The following is a 17,872-nucleotide window of genomic DNA, read 5'->3' as shown; positions in this document are numbered from 1 at the left end:
TTTTTAATTTCGGGCCAGCCCGGGTTACCAACTAGTTTTATTATTTAGAAGCAAATTAATGGAACAATGTCGGGATATTACATGAAAACCAAGAAATTTACAAGACGACTTTTAGATTATTTTACAATGTTGATTACCGGATAGCAAAGATCAAGGACATATGAACTGCAATAATAGTCAAATTGCAGCAAATTGCACTTTCATGCGTAGGAAAACAGTCCCTTAGGCTTCGAGAAGTCCAGAACTTCAAATTGTTATGGTTTTCACGGGTGAGGTCATTGCTAGCAGTGGAACTCAAGCCCAAAAATTTATTTATAAGATGATGCCTCAAGTCCAGTTCATACATATGATCAGCCCTGACATTTTTAGAGTATTCCCGCCTTTCTAGATGAGCTGTTTCCCCTAAAATCTTCTCAAATGGTAGTCTGAGCTCCTTTCAGCCAATATGTCCTTAGAGGCGCTCATAAGAGTCATAATCAGGCCACTCATTACACAACATTTAAGATGAAAATCTTTGGTTCTCTGAACCAATGCCTTTGCAGGGGCTCATCATAGTCATAATCACGCAATTCTTAACACATCCTCTTAACAGTAAATGGATCAAGTATGGAAGTAAATAGGTACACATTCTTCCTTGTCATTCTCAACCAGATTACTAACTGCACTGGAGAAGTTTGTCTCTTGCCACATGTAACAACGTAATAGCAGCACTAATCTCAATACGTTTTTGTGGAGTCTCCGCGGAACATAATATCCCTACTTCAAATACTGATGCCAGGCATACCTCCATGGGAGCCCTGCTATGTGATTGATTTATATTCGAGCCATGTTCTTCTTGATCTAGTATAATCCGTGGATCAACAATGTCCATCACTCTTTGCAGGAGTGCCTTCCTCACATAGTCATGAAGATCCTTGTCATTGTCCATTAATATGCTGTTTTCTGTAGGCCGCTTCCCGGTAAACATTTCTAATAGAAGAATTCCATAACTATACACATCTCCTTGAGCAGATATCTCCCCACACATTCCATATTCTGCACAAACCTTTGAATCTACGACCCAGTGTATTTGAGGATTGTAAGAGTATCCTCGAAAGCCTGCAGGCTCCCAAGTATCCTAGAACAAGTCGGAGTGTTGAACAGATAGTCTAAATCTATTAATACCCGTGGGGCCCGAAATTAAAATTAAAAATAATAATATCACATTATTAATTGTATAAAACTGAAACTCATAATCCTTGTAAAATACAGATCTAAATATAATATATAAAATTATGTTAAAATATGTAGTTAAGAAAGTCGAAGTTAAGTCTCTAAAATTTCAACGTATTGTTCTAGTTATGCATGCATCTAATTATTTATTTATATAAATCTGACATGTTAACTTACTAATACAATTATTTTAAAATAAATCGACGCTTGAATATTCAGCAACAAATAAAAATAAAATTTTACAGAGAGTAAAAGTTAATTTTTGTCAGTTGAGATTTATTACATAAAATTTTAAAAATAATTGTATAATTTTGTAGTGAGTACCAAGATTTAGGACCTAAACATGATTTTCCTATTAATATAGATAGTTGATAACCCGTGTGACACAGGGCCCGAGACTAAAAATATCGAATTAATATTTCTAGAGAATTATTCATAATCCGTGCAAAACACGAATTAAATTTAATATATTAATATCAATATTAAATTGATACTTGTAAAAAATAGTTACGTGGTTAAAAAGAATCGAATCAGTTATGATTTTCCATTATAATTCTAATTTTGCATTATTTTACTTGATATAGAAATCTAACATATTAGTTTTATTTTTGTGAAACGAATTGTATCTATATCTTATGAACCAAGTATCGGTTCTTTAGATAATTTAATATTAATTAATATAATTTGATAATTTTCTTATAATTAGCTTTTACAATATAGTTTATTTAATATTACTTAATTATCGATAAAAATTAGGATTAGATGAACACTAACTAAAAAGAAAATAAAATTTACAAAGAATATAAGTCATGTGTTAAAAATAAAATTTATTGAGAATAGAAGTCTACTTATATCAGCAGGTAAGTACCAAATTTGATATTTTGGTTAATTTTTAGTACCAAATTTGATAGTTCAGTAGTGCATGCTGCAAAAAAAAAGCACCCATAGTTAACCCGCCTAGTTCATAAATATTCTCGGTGCTTGTCAATTAGCCATTATATTTAGAAGGTTTCATCAGAAATTGAAAAATCCTCAAGTTCTCATTATCTTTCTTCACCACATTATCTATCCTAGCCCCTAGGTGCTCGGTGCTCCAGCCATTTGTCCGGGTTGGCGACTTTGCAAGTCAAGCAATATAAGCTCGGACCGGTTTTATGAAATGGTAGTGGAATGCCAACGATTTTAACTGGAACGATATTGTTCCGTTAAATTGTAGAGAATGAAACTATTAAGGAATGGTTTGGAAGATCATTACAAAATCAAGGAAACAAATAATGTAAGGTTTCAAAGGTTTCTATTCATTTTGTCAATTTATAAACAAACTCTGTTGTGCAGTAGGATTTGAAGGTATCAAATATGTTGGTATTAACTTCACAAAAAAAAGGTAATAGGAAGCAACATTGGTAAATATATAAGCCATGTTCTGTTCAATTTAGAAACAGGTCCAAGTTATGATATCTTAGTAGTATGGATCTATGCTTCTCATCTGGCTCTCGAGGCCTCTGATCGTAATTTTGTTTTACAATTTATACTCCTAATATTCCCTCACCAAGAATTGGAAATGTAAATGTTGAGTAACTGCGGACATTAATCATCTTAATACAACAACCTATGTAATCCTCTGCTGCCTGTCCTAACCTATTAAAAAAGACGCACTTAGCATCCTGGCTGTGAAAAGTATTCCTTGAAAATTGTTTTCCTCTTGTCAAAAAACAATTATGACATTATTCACCAAATAGACGAGAGGACGTAGAAAATTAAGCCAAGCAGTAAGTGCATGAACAAACGAACACAATCAAATAGGTCGAAAATCATAATGGTTGAACCGAATTAGTACACACCAAATCCAAGTTGCGCTAATCATTAAGCTGATCACAAAGAGGTTTCACAACTGACAACAGTAAAAAATCAGACATTGGTACCAAATACACAGTTAAAGAGGTGCAATTAGTCAAAACAAATCCAAATTAGCAAAACAAAATAACATTGGAACCTGATGGTAAAATAGCAACATAATCTTCCTTGTCACTTTAAGAGAGTAAATATCTGGATGCCTATATTTAGTGTATGACTACGGAGATTCTCAATCTCATCCAGGTTACTGTCTGCCCTGCAGAAATTTCTCTCTTGCCATCTGCAACTGTTTAATAGCAACACCGATGTCAATGCGGTTTCTTGGCGTGTCTTCTGAGCACAATATCCCCACTTCAAATATTGATGCCAGGCGTGTCTCCATGGCAGCCCTGCTGTATGATTGATTCACAGTCATGTCATGTTCTTCTTGATCTAGATTAATCTGTGGATCAACAACGTCTATCACGCTTTCTGGGAGTGCTTTCTTTACAAAGTCATGAAGATTATAGTCATATTCCATTAATATGCTGCTTTCTGTAGGCCTCTTCCCCGAGAACATTTCCAACAGAAGAATTCCATAGCTATACACATCTCCCTCCGAGGATATCTCCCCACAAATTCCATACTCTGCACAACCAATAGGCTTCTAAATTTGGCAAAACAAAACATTTTATGATACCTGACAATCATCTCTTGTATTTAAGACGCTGAAGCAAAAAATAGTAATTGCATACTTATTGATAAACAAAGTATGAAAAGTTACCTGGAGGAACATATCCAACTGTTCCATGTACACCAGTTGAACTCATTTGTGCTTGATTGATGTTACTTGTAGTAGATAAGGAAAACCTCGCCAAACCAAAATCACCAACATGAGCAACAAAATCCTCGTCAAGAAGAATATTACTCGGCTTTATGTCAGAATGAATGATATTTTCATGACTGTGATGATGTAGGTAATCCACTCCTAGTGCGATATCAATGGCAATATTTAGTCTCTGAAGTAGATTCAAGTTTCTTTGGTTCCCTTGATCTGAAGGAGTTGGATGCAACCAGTTGTCTAGACTCCCATTAGGCATGAACTCAAAAACTAATGCTTTGAAGCCATTACCCTTGTAATCAGTGCTAGAGCAAGCTGTTATGATCTTGATAAGATTTCGATAACGAATATTTCTCAACGTTTCACACTCAGCCAAAAAACTCTTGTTTGCTCCACTCACTTCAACATTTAGTACCTTCACAGCAAATGTTTGCTCTACTGACAAGAGAACTCCTCTGTAAACTGAACCATATCTTCTTTCACCGAGCAAATTGTTTGGAGAAAAGTCATTTGTAGCCAGTAGAAGATCTTGGTACGAAAGTTTGAGGTATTGGTTGTCCTTCAAAACCGGGAGAAGGTCAATTAACTTCTTGGAGTTTCGACATTGATACCAAATTAAGGCAAGACATGCTACCAAGATACCAAGGGGTACAAGAACTAGGAGTAGTACTAGTTTCAGCGAAATTGTTGTTTCCTTACTCCTAGAGATTTTTACATGACATGGAGGCAAATTCAATGCTTGAATACCTCCACAATGCTCAGAATTTCCAACAACTGAAAAAGCACTAGTATTTAAAAAAGGTCTTTCTCTAGGCACTTCATCTCGAAGTTGGTTGTGCTAAAGATTTAGGTATTCAATTTGATGAAACCCATCAAAAAATCTTGGAATATTCCCCGATATATTATTAATTGATAGGTCTAGAATTCGAAGACTTTTCAGCGCTTTCAAAGAAAATGGAACATTGCCTTGGAAAAGATTATTTCCCATAAAGAGCTCCTCCAACATCACACATCTACTAAGAGTAGCCGGTGCTTCCTGTTAGTTTGTTGTCTGAAACTGATAGTTGAACCAACTGCTTTAAAGTTCCGATGTTTGACGGAAGGGGTCCTATGAATTGATTTTGGGATAAATTAAGGAAACTACATTGGGAAGAAAACACAATTTGTTCAGGTATTCCACATCCAAGTCTGTTGTTAGCAAGGGACAGTCTGCAAAGCTGGGATGTTGAACAATTGAGTAGGTATGCTTCCATTGAGCATATTGTTATCTAAATGGATTTCTATTAATTGAGTAATGTTGCTAAAGGATGTTGGAATGACTCCTGAAATGTTGTTGAAACCCAAATCTAGTGAGTTCAAATTAGATAGCCCTCCAATGGATTCCGGAACTGTCCCTGTTAATAAGTTGCCAAACAATGAAAGTGCTATCATGTTAACAAACTTTCCAATTTCATGGGGTACGCTTCCATATATGTGATTTCCGTACAGATAAAGTCCCTCCATAGTGGTAGAAAGATTTACAATTGAATGGGGAAGCTCCCCTGTTAAACCAGTCTCGGTTAAAGCCAATATCTTTAGATAGGTGCAATTTGCCAAAGAATTCAAAAAGCTCCAGTCACCAGATCGCATATTTTCTCCAAGTGGATTGTCACCTACACTTAGAATTTAAAGATAACGAAGGCTACCAAGATTGTTTGGTATAGGCCCTGTAATGCTGTTTTCCAGGATATCGAACTTAACAAGATTGGATAAATTAGCTATAAAGGGTGCAAGCGAGCCTGTAAGTTTGTTGCCTCCAACGAAGAACATTTCCAACTTAGAAAGGGTGAAGCCCGAATCTGATGGAAGCGTTCCTTCTAACATATTATCGACTAAAGTAACTTTAATGAGGGATGAGATATTGTAAAGCGAAGGGGGGACCGTACCCCTTAAACTGTTTAATCCTAAATAAAGAAACTGTAATTTTGTGTGATGAGTGACTTCCAAAGGTATGCCCCCTATTAGATTGTTTGCTCCTAAATAAAGATAACGAAGAGATGACGTATTCCCTATTGCATGCGGAATTGATCCCGTGAAATAATTCTTCCCAAGATCAAGCACAAGAAGCTTAGACCAAGAAGCAAACTCAGTAGGTAATTCTCCTTTTAGATTGTTGCCAAACATGCTAATATCTCTTATATCTGCACAACTCCTCAAACTAAAGGGAAATCCACCTTGAAAATTATTCAAATTTAGATCAAGAATTCGTAGGCGAAATAATCGACCAATTTCATTTGGGATTGAGCCATGAAAGTTGTTTTGATCGAGGTAAATTCGACTGAGGAAGGAGAGGCTTCCAATATGAGGTGATAATGTACCCGTCAAATGCTGTGAGCTGAGGTTGAGTGCAGTTACCCTCTGTCGTCTGGTACTGCATGTAACGCCATACCACTTGCAGAAGTGGATGGAATTGTTCCAGGAGTCCAGCCACCTAACTGATCATCCGTTATGGACGTCTTAAAAGAAAGTAAAGCTTGGTGATCAGTTTCATTGCTTGCAAATGCAAATACACAATTTTTTGATGTTGCAAATGAAAGAAGAATAAAGAGAATTATAAATTGGACAGTCATAGCTGCACAATCAAAAGGAGAAAATGGCAAGGAAAGTATAGGGTACTGGTACTGGTAGTGAACATTCATACAACAAAACATAGTCCTTTTAGCAAGTGCAATCTGTATGTTATGGCAAATCCAATAGTGATCCAAATTTGGGACAAATAATCCCAAATTTTATTCCAACAGTAATTCAAATGGTGATACAAATTTGAATCAGTGAACAATAGTGATCCAAATTTGAATCAATACTATTCACTGATCCAAATTTTGGATCACTTGGTTTAATATAAAGTAATGGCTTTGTTATTTGTAGTTTATGAGATTTTAAATTGATTTTTGATTATTTAATTATATAATTAATAATAGAATATAATTAATACTTAACAAAATTTATTTTTAAAATAAAACTTAAAATAATGAGAAAACATAATTTTATTAAAATTTTAAAATAAAAAATAAAGAGACACATATTACACTTATATATGCATTAATTGAGCATTTGCGGGAAGAATATACTAATTTAAAAAATTAGTGTGTATCAATGATATTTTGTATGTTAATTATTGTAATAAATGTATTTTTCGTGAATTAAGTTCACAATTTTAATATTTTTATGTGTATTAATTTTTTTTAATTTAATTAATTTATGAAATGTTATATAAATTGTTAATAATGATTAAATGATAAATTTAAGATAAAATTGCATAATATGATATTTATATATTATCATATGTAAACAATAATTTGGATCAAATATTTGGATATCACTTGGATTTGGTAAAAAATTTGGATCAGTATTTGGATCAGTTGGTGATTTAAATTTGGATTTTTGAATCATAACTGTTGGAGATGACCTAATATCTTTGGGCCAATATGTGAACATAGATGGACTCATGGACAAGTGTTAACGTATTAATATTAAACTATATAAATAATATTCATGTATAACATATTTCAATTAATTTGATTTTAAGCGAAATGATGTTCTGAAAAAGCAAGCCAAACTAGTTATATTTTGGTTCGAAAGAACCGTAATTTTGGAAAATTTAAACCCACTGAACCGGAATTGACCAGTTATATGAGGTCATTTTTATCTTTTTCTTATAATTAATAATATCATAAATGTGTCCATATAAATAATTAGTACAATAACACAACGTATTCGATTTAGAATTTAGTAAATGGATAATATTATATAAATTTTGAAAGATTACTTTTAATTTTATGTGGATTTTAGAAAAGTTGAAGAAGAGATAACAGAATTCCGACATTATTCAAAATTTCATGAAAAACAAGATTTCAAAAGGTATAAAACATACTAGCAAAACCAATAAAATTCATCATTTTATAATACAAAAAAGTCGAGGTAGTTGTGAATATCATCATATTTAAATAGATATTTTAAATTCTCATTGAATTATACACTTAGATTTTAATGAATATTTTAAAATTCTTAGAACATCTCCAACCATAAATAACCCTTAAACTAAAAAATGAGTTGTCCGGAAATAAAAATTATAGTCAATATTTTCAAAAAGTCACATTCCAACCATATACACCCCTTCTCTATATTCATAAACAACCTCCTATCGATGGCTATATTTGTCTATCACTACATGACTATAAGAAATTTGTAGGAAGATTACGTATTAGTTATTACCATATTAAAGTAATATATTACATTTATAACAATTTAAAATATTAATAACATACTATTTTTAAATTATAGTCAACCAATATAGGTAATACCATCGAAACAAAATGTCTTACAGATTACGTAAATTTTATATAATGTCTTGGAACATCTCCAATGGTAAATGCAAAAAGGTTGGATATAATGGTTGGTTATCACCATTTTGTAAAATTTTAACTAAGGGGTTTGATATACACTCCAATACTATTATCTATATTATGATTATATGTAAAATTATACATAAGGATTTTCTTAATTGGTCAAATATAGCCAACTAAAAATAATTGTTTATAATTTTTGGTAAGTGGATACATGGTTGTAGTATAATTTTTTTAATACATGGTTGTAGTATAATTTTTTTATATATTATATAAATATGCCCTATACTTGATATCTAAATGCCAACTAGATTATTTACCTAAGCGTTTTGTAACGAGATGCTCATAGGTCCAATTTAGCCAACCATTATAGCCAATCCCATTAAAAATGCTCTCAGTATGTATCACCCAAGTAATTTTTAAATTAAATCGAATTTTCTGAAATTTTAAAAATCCTAAAAAGTTTGTAAAATTCATATTAAATACACCTCAAGAGTTTGCAGGCTATTACGTGAACCCGTAGGGTTTACCCAGTGCGCACCCGAAAGGTAGCGGCTGCGGGTTAACTACGATAAAAAAAAAATACACCTCAAGAATAATTTTCAAACTAAAATTATAATACATTCTTTAGCAAATATAAAATTGGATTTATTTCCTTATATGATGGTATCTTTTAATATTCTATAAATATGATTTCTCTTAATTGTAATGTATTTATTTTCTTAAAAAACTTTTCGGGGAAAAAATAATTACAGGTTAAGAAATTTTTTATCACATTTTTGAACAGGTGGGACCTGCGTCTTTATTACATTTGACATTTGTCGTTGGGCAAATAATATTTTTAAGAGAATAGATTGTTATATTTTTAGGATTATGTAAATATTTTGTTATTGGTAAGAGAATATAATCTGTAATTTACAGATGCAAAACGATAACATCATTATTACTATAATACAACTTTATTTTTGTAGGCGGACTCTCCTGGTGCATCGCCTGGTTAAGCATTCTTGGAGGTACGTTGCACTTTGCCCTCTTTCCTTGCTCATTTTTAAACACATGTTGTTAGCCTTATTACTTTCGTTAAGGGTGCACTTGTGTATGATGTTAGTTCTATGATTGAATTGAGAGATCGAAACATGTAATTCCCGATTTAAGTACATATCTGTTATCATATTATTTATTTTCTTAGTCGATTTAGTCTAGTTTTTCTTATAATTGCTTGGATTTGATGTTAGTGTTCTGATTGCATGTCAGAGTCTGAATTGGTGGAGACTGTTTTATTGGTTAAGGGGAATCAGTCCAATTGTAAGAATACATTTTAGTTTTTGGATAAGTAATGAAAAAAAATTGAGAGATGTGTGATTATCATCTTTTAAACAATTTTCCTCTCTAAATATAAAATTTTAATTTCTTATCAAAATAATTTTATAAAAAATGATTTTCGACGTAATTTAAATATAATCAGGGAGACAATTAATCACGTTTTTTACTCTAATTTCCTGAACATTGTACACTTTATCATTTTAGGAGTTAGGCAGATTACTATTTCATCATTTATGTTCGGTGTATTTTCTGCACTTCTGCTGACTAGCTGGTTTTGTATATAAAAGTTTTATAATCTAATATAATCGATTTTCCATATTTTTAATAAGGTAGTGATATTTGTACAAGGCTTCCATGTTTAGTGCAATATTGTACTTGTACACCAACTTTTATCTACATAAATTTTTTCCTTGCAAGGTTTTGTATGGTTCACTAGGAAGCTTGTAGGTAAATTAGTGGTTATGAATTATGATAAGCTAAATTGTTATTTTGTTCTGTAAACTTTACTTTATTTTATATTTTTAATTTATTACAAAGTTGCAAAATTTTTGGGGAATTAAGAAAAATTACGCACATGATAATAATCAAAACATTTATTATTATTATACTTCATTAAAATAGATGAAAATAGTAAAACTTTGTTTTGCATTTATAGAACCCATGCTGTGATTAACTCTCTACCAATATTTTATAAACACCTCATCAATCACCAACCCCACGGGCACACACTAGAAAATCTTTTATAAAATACAGTGTTTCCTACTACATCTACACCACCTTGGTAAAAGCAGAAGAGATTATAAAGTCCCCCAAGTAAAAATGTCAATCTTTCCTTTTGATTGTTGTATGACACAGGAATATGCATGCATGTCTTCATCTAAAAATTCTTCAAATGCAGGTCACATTTAAACTGAGAAGGGAATATATTTAAGTTTGATATGTCGGGCTATTTTGGTGGTAACAAAATGACAGAACTCAAAGTGCAGAAACAAGAGGTAGTGCAACATTATAATCTCTCTTGTGAGATTTTTCTTATTTTTCAGTTTCAGTTTATTATATTTAACTAAATTACCTTCAATGGAACGCCTTTCTTGCATGAGTTCTCCAACCTGTAACAATTGGGTACCTTATATATAATTATATTAAATGCAATACGATGATACTTGTGTTTGTGTAAAGTTATTCACTGTACATTTCAGACTCTGAAGAAGTCCCCTGCATTTCTTCAAACTTATGATTGTCATAAACATGAGCTTCATATACATGAGGTTGAACCAGAGGTTGCCCAAATATGCGAGACTATATACGCAGCATTGCAACAAGGGTTTGGAGGTTCTAAGGACAAACCTATAATTGTACCTTCAACAGTTAGACCAAACTTTTTGGTTGCCGCTTTGGCATTTAGTCGACATCTTCATTATCACAAGGTTAGAGACATCTTTGTTTGTTTTTTCTTCTTAGTTTTCTATATATATGTTATTGCAACAACAATTATTATAATTAAGCTACCAAGTGAATTGTAGTTTCTTTTGTTATAGTTTTCTTGTAAAGGACATTACTCGATATAAAGAAATTAACTTTCAATTTTCAATTTGATAGGCGAGCATTTCTCGTTTTAAAAACTTCCATAAAATGGAGGTACCTGTTCTTTGTGAGTTCATTCAAACTGCAGACTTCCTGCAAGAGAAAACATTGATTGATTGCACGTGTGAAGCTTTGCTCAAAAAGATTCCGAGTAAACAGCCTGCTGAAGTATTTCTTAGCTCGGTGTATTGGGCAGACGATCTTTCAAAGGTTTATTCTTATAATAACCAAGCCTTATAACTCACTCTTTCTTTCATGTTATGTGTGCACTCTGTTAATTTGACTATGTTTTGTGCAGTCTGATGTTACAGAAATAATGGAGACAGTAACTAGAGTGCTCCAGGAAAACAATCCAAAGGATAAGGAACAGGGACACGAGAATATAAAGGTGAGCATCCTTTGTATTCCTTATCTGAAGAAGATACATTCAAGTTTATAATATTACGTTCTGTGTTCCAACTTGGTTAGCACGTTCCTCGCCAGACAACTGCAATTGTACCAAAGCCCAACAACTTTGAAGATACTCGTTCTATTAACCAACTTCTTCATTTCATTGATGGAGGGAATGGAGGTAATCTTTACTTGTTTGCTTCTTCCCCTCATTTACTTTTTCTTTATGCCAACCATTTCACTTGATTATAATATAGAAAATGTGACTCAAATCTTTACATTTCCCACATTATTAATTTTACATGTACCATGTAAAATTTGAACTAGTGTAGGTAATATTTATATATATTTGAAAACAAATCTATCTGTGATAACGTTGTTAGACTGTGAAACTGACTGTGATGCACCGAGGTCAGTGAAAGCTGTAGACTTTAACAAGCATGATACAAATAGCTGCAATGAATTAATAACAAAGCTGAGAAAGTGGAATAAAAGATAATTATATTCCAAAGAAGGCAATGCACTGCTTGATATAGTAGGAGACACTAGCTAACTAGGTTTGTCTATTCCCTAACAAACTGATACTAGATAACAAAGAAGGACCACTGCTAACGGTTAGAGATTCATGTGAAGCCAAATAAGTGGTCTTGCAGAAGGTGGTGCAGTCTGTCTGGGAATGAAGTTTTATTATGCAGAAATAACAAAAGAGACTCAGATAAACATGTGCAAGAGTGCATGATGTTTATTGAGACGGGAAGCAGCTTAATGGCTGCAATACTCACCCTCAAGCTGCACTGGAGGTGGAACGGAAGTGCCAAGCTTGTGGAGAAGATACTTGTGCTGCTTAACTGGAAGCTGTTTAGTCAGAATATCGGCCACCTGAGCATGAGATGGAACATGTTGTGTGACAAGAGCACCAGACTGAATGTGATCGCGAATGAAGTGGCAATCCAGTTCTATGTGCTTCGTGCGTTCATGCATGACTGGATTTGCTGCTATGGATATTGCAGCCTGGTTATCGCACTTCAATATTGCAGGAGGCAACTTGGAGAGTCCCAGATCTTTCAACAGAGCAGAGATCCATGTTAATTCACACGTTGTGAGGGCCATGGCCCGATACTCAGCTTCAGCGGTTGAGCGTGCGACAATGAATTATTTTTTGGTTTTCCATGATATTGGTGAATCACCCAGCAGGATGCAAAAATCAGAGGTGGATCGCCTTGTTGCTTGGCAGCTAGCCCAATCACTGTCACAGTAATCAGTGATTTGAGCAGCTGAGGAAGAAGCCAAGAGAATGCCTTGACCTGGATTACTCACAAGATACCTGAGAAGCCTTTTAGCAGCCTGCATGTGGACGTTTGTTGGACGTTGCATGTCTTGAGCCAAAATGTGAATTGCAAAAGTGATGTCCGACCCTGTGATTGTCAAATAAATGAGGCGGCCAAGTAATCTTTGGTAAGCTTGAGGATCTGACAGAGGCACACCCTTATCAGGAGTCAACCTCGTATGTATATCCAATGGCAGTTTGAGAGGTTTAGCAAGAAGCATATTGTAATCTTTGAGGAGGTCCATGGTGTATTTCTTTTGAGAAATGAAGAAACCAGAGGGGAACCTATCTATCTCTAAGCCAAGAAAATACCTGAGCTCTCCAAGGTCTTTCATGTGAAAAGATTGAGACAATGAGGCCTTGAGAGAGGATAGAGTAGTCATAGAGTTTCCTGCTAGTAACAGATCATCCACATACACGAGTATCAAAGTGATAGTGGTGTCTGTAACAGAGGTGAACAAACTATAGTCTGACTTAGACTGCTTGTAACCAGAGGTTTGAAGATGAATTGACAGCTTGCTGAACCAATTTCGAGGGGCTTGCTTGAGCCCGTATAGAGATTTTTTCAATCTGCACACCAGAGTTGTTGGAGATGACAACAGTAGTTGATTAAGAGTGAGTCTGCTGCCTTGTCCAGAGTATCCTTTAGGCAAAGTCATGTAGACTGTTTCATGCAAGTCACTATGCAGAAATGCATTGGTGACATCCATCTACACGGTGTGCCAATTGTTGATAGCTGCCGCAGCTAAGAGAGCCCGTACTGTTGTCATTTTGGCAACAGGGGCGAAAGTTTCTCCAAAGTCAATGCCACTAACCTGCCTGCAGCCAAGAACCACCAACCTCGATTTATACTTGTCAACTGTCCCATCAGGAAGAAATTTAGTTTTGAAAACCCACTTGCAACCAATTGCCCTCTTTCCAGCAGGCAGAGGCACTATATCCCATGTATCATTTCTTTCAAGAGCCTCCAATTCAAGGTTCATAGCATCAATCCAGTGTTGGTGTTGGATGGCTTGCTTATAGGAAACAGGATCCTGATGCTTTGTAAGTGTTGACAGAAAACAGTGAAACTTTGAATGAACAGATTGAGAAGCAACTTGATTTATGGAAGTAACATAGTCTGTCATCCAGTTAGGATTCTTTGAGGGTCTGGTTGATCTTCTGAGAGGTACAGGAGTAACTGGTGAGTGGTCTGAGACAGGTGATATAGGTTCTGTGTTTTCTCCATGTTCATCTAAGGGAGAGTTGTCATCCTCAGATTGGATTGATGTGATTATATCATCATCAGCACATTGTGTATGAGGCAAGGGTACAGACAGAGGTGTCATGTAGGAGTTGATAGAGTTTTGGTTGAAAGGTATAACAGTTTCGTGAAACACTGCATCTCTTGATATAAAGGTGGTTTTGGTTAAGAGATTGTAGAGTCTATATCCTTTAGTGTCAGGTGGATATCCCAAGAAAACACAGGGGACAATACGTGGTTGAAATTTATCAGCAGTGGCTGTATTGGGTGAGGCAAATGTTAAGCAACCAAAAACTTTCAAATGGTCATAATCAGCAGGTTCATTGTGAAGGACTTCATAGGGTGTTTTGTTTGAAAAGACATAACTAGGGAGTCTATTAAGAATGTGTGTGGCCGTTAGAACGCAATCACCCCAAAAAGAAAGATCTAAGCCAGCTTGAAAACGCAGTGCTCTGGCAATTTCTAAGATGCTTCTATGCTTTCTTTCAACCCGAGCATTTTGCTGGGGTCGATAAGCACAAGATTTTTGGTGTACAATCCCATGAGATGCAAAGAATTTAAGGCAGTTACTATCACTGAACTCTGGGGCATTGTCAGATCTAATTGTTTTGATGCATTTTGTAAAGTGGGTAAAAGCATACTCATAAAAAGTTTGCAGAATTGTAAAAGCATCATTCTTGACTTTCATTAAATAAACCCAGGTCATTCTAGAGTAATCATCTACCAAAGTGAGAAAGTATTTATACCTGTCTCTAGTGTAGACTTTGTAGGGGCCCCAGGTATTAAGATGAACAAGAGAGAATGCCTCAGCTGCATGAGATGAGCTCGATGAGAAAGGTAGTTTGGTGAACTTTGCAAGAGGGCATGTGACACATATCTTGGGAGTGTCAACCAAAAAAGGTTTGATATGTGTGATATGCTGCAGTTTGGAGACAGGAGCATGCCCCATCGTGTTATGCCACAGAGTAGTCAAATCAGAGTTGCTTTCATGTTTTGCCGCAGTAAAGCCATTTCTTACTTCCTGCATCAAATAGTAAAGGCCTCCTTTCTCATTCCCAACTGCCTTGATTTCTTTGGTGACAGCATCAGAAATAACACAGGTGTTTGCTTGAAAATTGACCGTATAGTTGTTATCTCTTGTGAGCTTTCGAATTGAGAGAATGTTGTGTTGAAAATTAGGTACAAACATGACATTCTTCAACACAAGACCAGGAAGGCACACTGTTCCAATGTGTGATATGACTGATGTTTCCCCAGTTGGCAGATGTATGCTGAAATTTGTAGGTGCAGGTTTGGGGTCAACAAGGTTGGCAAATGAACTTGTCATGTGGTCTGTGGCTCCAAAGTCGAGAATCCACTCATCAGTTTTGGAGGTTGAAAGGTGACAACTAATCATACCTGAGAAGCAATTTTCTAATTCATCATCAGTAGCAGAGTCTCTGGAAGAAGCAGCTGAATTGACAGGCAAAAGTTTGAGGAGTTGTTCGAGTTGGTGAGGTGTAAAGGTGATAGTAGAGGGCTCAGGTTTATCCACTGTGCCTTGAGCAACATTGGACATTCGGTTAGGTTGGGGTTTAGAAGTCCATTTTTGGTTTTGAGGTTTAGGGGTAAATTTCTTGTGTTTGGGGTGCCACCTTGGATAGCCTAGAACAGACCAGCATCGATCAATGGTATGACCTTTTGTGTTGCAGGCAGTGCAAAAATAGGTTTTATCATTGGGGGCTTTACTATACATAGCAGACATATCACTGTCCAAAGAATCAGTGGTCAAGAGATCTCTCTGTGACTCTTCCTGCTGAATAGCAGCAACACAGGCTATTTCAACAGCAGACAGAGGAATCATCATAAGCAATTGACTCCGCTGAGCACATACTTGTCATTTAAACCATTTAAAAATTGGAAAAGTTTTGTTTCCTCTCGATATTTGGTTATGGCTGAAAGAAAAGTTGTGATTTCAGGTGTCATTGTGGTGATGGTAGGTAATAAAGACATGGATTCGAGTTCCTCCCAAAGGCTACTGAGTTGAGTGAAATAATCGGCCACATACAAATGATTTTGTTTCAACTCATACAAATCTTTACTTATTTTGTATTTCCTGGATCCATTTGTAAGAGCAAAGCGTTTTTCGAGCTGTGCCCATATTTCACTAGCAGAACTAATGAACAATATAGATTTCTTGATAGTTTCAGAGACATTATTATGAATCCAAGAAATTACCAGATTGTTGCATGTATCCCATTGCACAACCAGAGCTTCATCATCAGTGCTCCTTTGGACGGTGCCATCAACGAACCCAAGTTTCCTTTTGGAAGAAAGTTGGATTTGAAAAGATCTTTTCCAAGATCTGTAGTTGGTAGCCCCTTCAAGTTTTGCAACAGAGATTGAAGTGGGTCCATTAGATGGATGAAGAAAAAGGGGATTTTGCATATCAGCAAAAGTAAATCTCCCTCTAGTTGCCATATTTGAGTGATGACACAAAACACAAGAATGCACTCAATACAAGAACAAGCAACTAAAACAAAAGGAGCAGATGTAATAGAAAAGAAAGAACCACAGCTAATTCATGCTAGCTGTGATACCATGTAGACTTTAACAAGCATGATACAAATAGCTGCAATGAATTAATAACAAAGTTGAGAAAGTGGAATAAAAGATGATTATATTCCAAAGGTTCTTGATTACAAAAGCTAAAAGTATAAGAAGACAATGCACTGCTATATATAGCAGGAGACACTAGCTAACTAGGTTTGTCTATTCCCTAACAAACTGATACTAGATAACAAAAGAAGGACCACTGCTAACGGTTAGAGATTCATGTGAAGCCAAATAAGTGGTCATGTAGAAGGTGGTGCAGTCTGTCTGGGAATGAAGTTTTATTATGCAAAAATAACAAAAGAGACTCAGATAAACATGTGCAAGAGTGCATGATGTTTATTGAGACGAGAAGCAGCTTAATGGCTGCAATAAAAGCCACCATTCATTTTCTCCAGAATAATGCAGAAGGGTAGAACAGTGACAATCCCCGGGCTAATTACATGTCCATTTTATATTAGTGCCCAATTTTTGACTTATTTATAAAGAATCATGAATTAATTATATTTTAAAATCTGAAAATTACATTTGAAAATAGACTAAATGTGTTTTTTAATAAATTATTTATTATATTTTCAATTATATAGTACTTGTGAATTAAATCATATGTTGTTTAATTTGACTGGTTAAAAATTAAAATGAACATTTAATATTTATATCAACATAAATAAATTTAGTCTAGTATCTCTATAAATCACATAATTCAGTATTTATATTTTTATTTTGACTGAATTCAGTTTAATTAGTTTTGTAAACCATGTATTTCAAAATTTGTATTCTTATTTTGAGTGGACGTTACCAAATTATACTAAAATTTGAAATTCTACGAAAATAGGGATTAATATATACAGTGAAAGTGAAAAGAAAAATTTTAACCGTAAATACTAGACCGTCAAAGTCAAAGTAAAAATTTCAACACAAAACAAATATTATATTAGAATCGCATGACTTTAGTCAGTCAAATACAAAAAATAAATTTCTACAGAAAATCAATATCAAATTAGGATCGTGCGACCTAAATTATAAATTATAATTAATTTTTATTAATTTTTTTTGAGAAATGTTAGGTCTCCAAAAAAAAATTTCAAAAATTTGAATAGACGCTTTCTAAACATATTATGGACCCAATAAAAGTTCAGGGA

At 34.4% G+C, this 17,872-nt stretch overlaps 3 protein-coding genes across 3 annotated transcripts; 1 reads left to right on the top strand and 2 right to left on the bottom strand.

The window, feature by feature from the left end:
• Nucleotides 1–655: 655 nt before the first annotated feature.
• Nucleotides 656–5,515, bottom strand: LOC141673470 (putative LRR receptor-like serine/threonine-protein kinase At3g47570). Its single transcript, XM_074480221.1, has 4 exons — nucleotides 5,093–5,515; nucleotides 3,830–4,724; nucleotides 3,344–3,693; nucleotides 656–1,117 (listed from the first exon to the last, which is right to left on the bottom strand). Exons 1-4 carry the CDS (start codon nucleotides 5,513–5,515, stop codon nucleotides 656–658), a joined length of 2,130 nt encoding a protein of 709 aa, XP_074336322.1.
• Nucleotides 5,516–10,532: 5,017 nt separating this feature from the next.
• LOC141673469 (SKP1-like protein 20) lies at nucleotides 10,533–11,814 on the top strand. The gene is made up of 5 exons (XM_074480219.1): nucleotides 10,533–10,589; nucleotides 10,794–11,021; nucleotides 11,194–11,388; nucleotides 11,477–11,566; nucleotides 11,647–11,814. Exons 1-5 carry the CDS (start codon nucleotides 10,533–10,535, stop codon nucleotides 11,812–11,814), a joined length of 738 nt encoding a protein of 245 aa, XP_074336320.1.
• A 4,166-nt stretch (nucleotides 11,815–15,980) lies between these two features.
• On the bottom strand, nucleotides 15,981–16,598 carry LOC141673467 (uncharacterized). Its single transcript, XM_074480218.1, has one exon. It carries the CDS (start codon nucleotides 16,596–16,598, stop codon nucleotides 15,981–15,983), a length of 618 nt encoding a protein of 205 aa, XP_074336319.1.
• Nucleotides 16,599–17,872: the final 1,274 nt, after the last annotated feature.

Source organism: Apium graveolens, chromosome 7 (genome assembly GCF_009905375.1).
Source record: "Apium graveolens cultivar Ventura chromosome 7, ASM990537v1, whole genome shotgun sequence".
Lineage (NCBI taxonomy): Eukaryota > Viridiplantae > Streptophyta > Magnoliopsida > Apiales > Apiaceae > Apium > Apium graveolens.
The sequence above is the reverse complement of the archived record's forward strand: the minus strand, read 5'-3'. Positions and strand labels throughout refer to the sequence as shown.

Coding starts and splice junctions, on each gene's coding strand:
- LOC141673467 (XM_074480218.1), bottom strand. CDS start 16,598: ATGGCAACTAGAGGGAGATTTACTTTTGCTGATATGCAAAATCCCCTT.
- LOC141673469 (XM_074480219.1), top strand. CDS start 10,533: ATGTCGGGCTATTTTGGTGGTAACAAAATGACAGAACTCAAAGTGCAG. Junction 10,590..10,793: donor TCAAAGTGCAGAAACAAGAG/GTAGTGCAACAT, acceptor TGTACATTTCAG/ACTCTGAAGAAGTCCCCTGC. Junction 11,567..11,646: donor AGGGACACGAGAATATAAAG/GTGAGCATCCTT, acceptor CAACTTGGTTAG/CACGTTCCTCGCCAGACAAC.
- LOC141673470 (XM_074480221.1), bottom strand. CDS start 5,515: ATGCGATCTGGTGACTGGAGCTTTTTGAATTCTTTGGCAAATTGCACC. Junction 4,725..5,092: donor ACATCCCAGCTTTGCAGACT/GTCCCTTGCTAA, acceptor CTAAATCTTTAG/CACAACCAACTTCGAGATGA. Junction 1,118..3,343: donor CTATTAAACAGTTGCAGATG/GCAAGAGAGAAA, acceptor GACTTGTTCTAG/GATACTTGGGAGCCTGCAGG.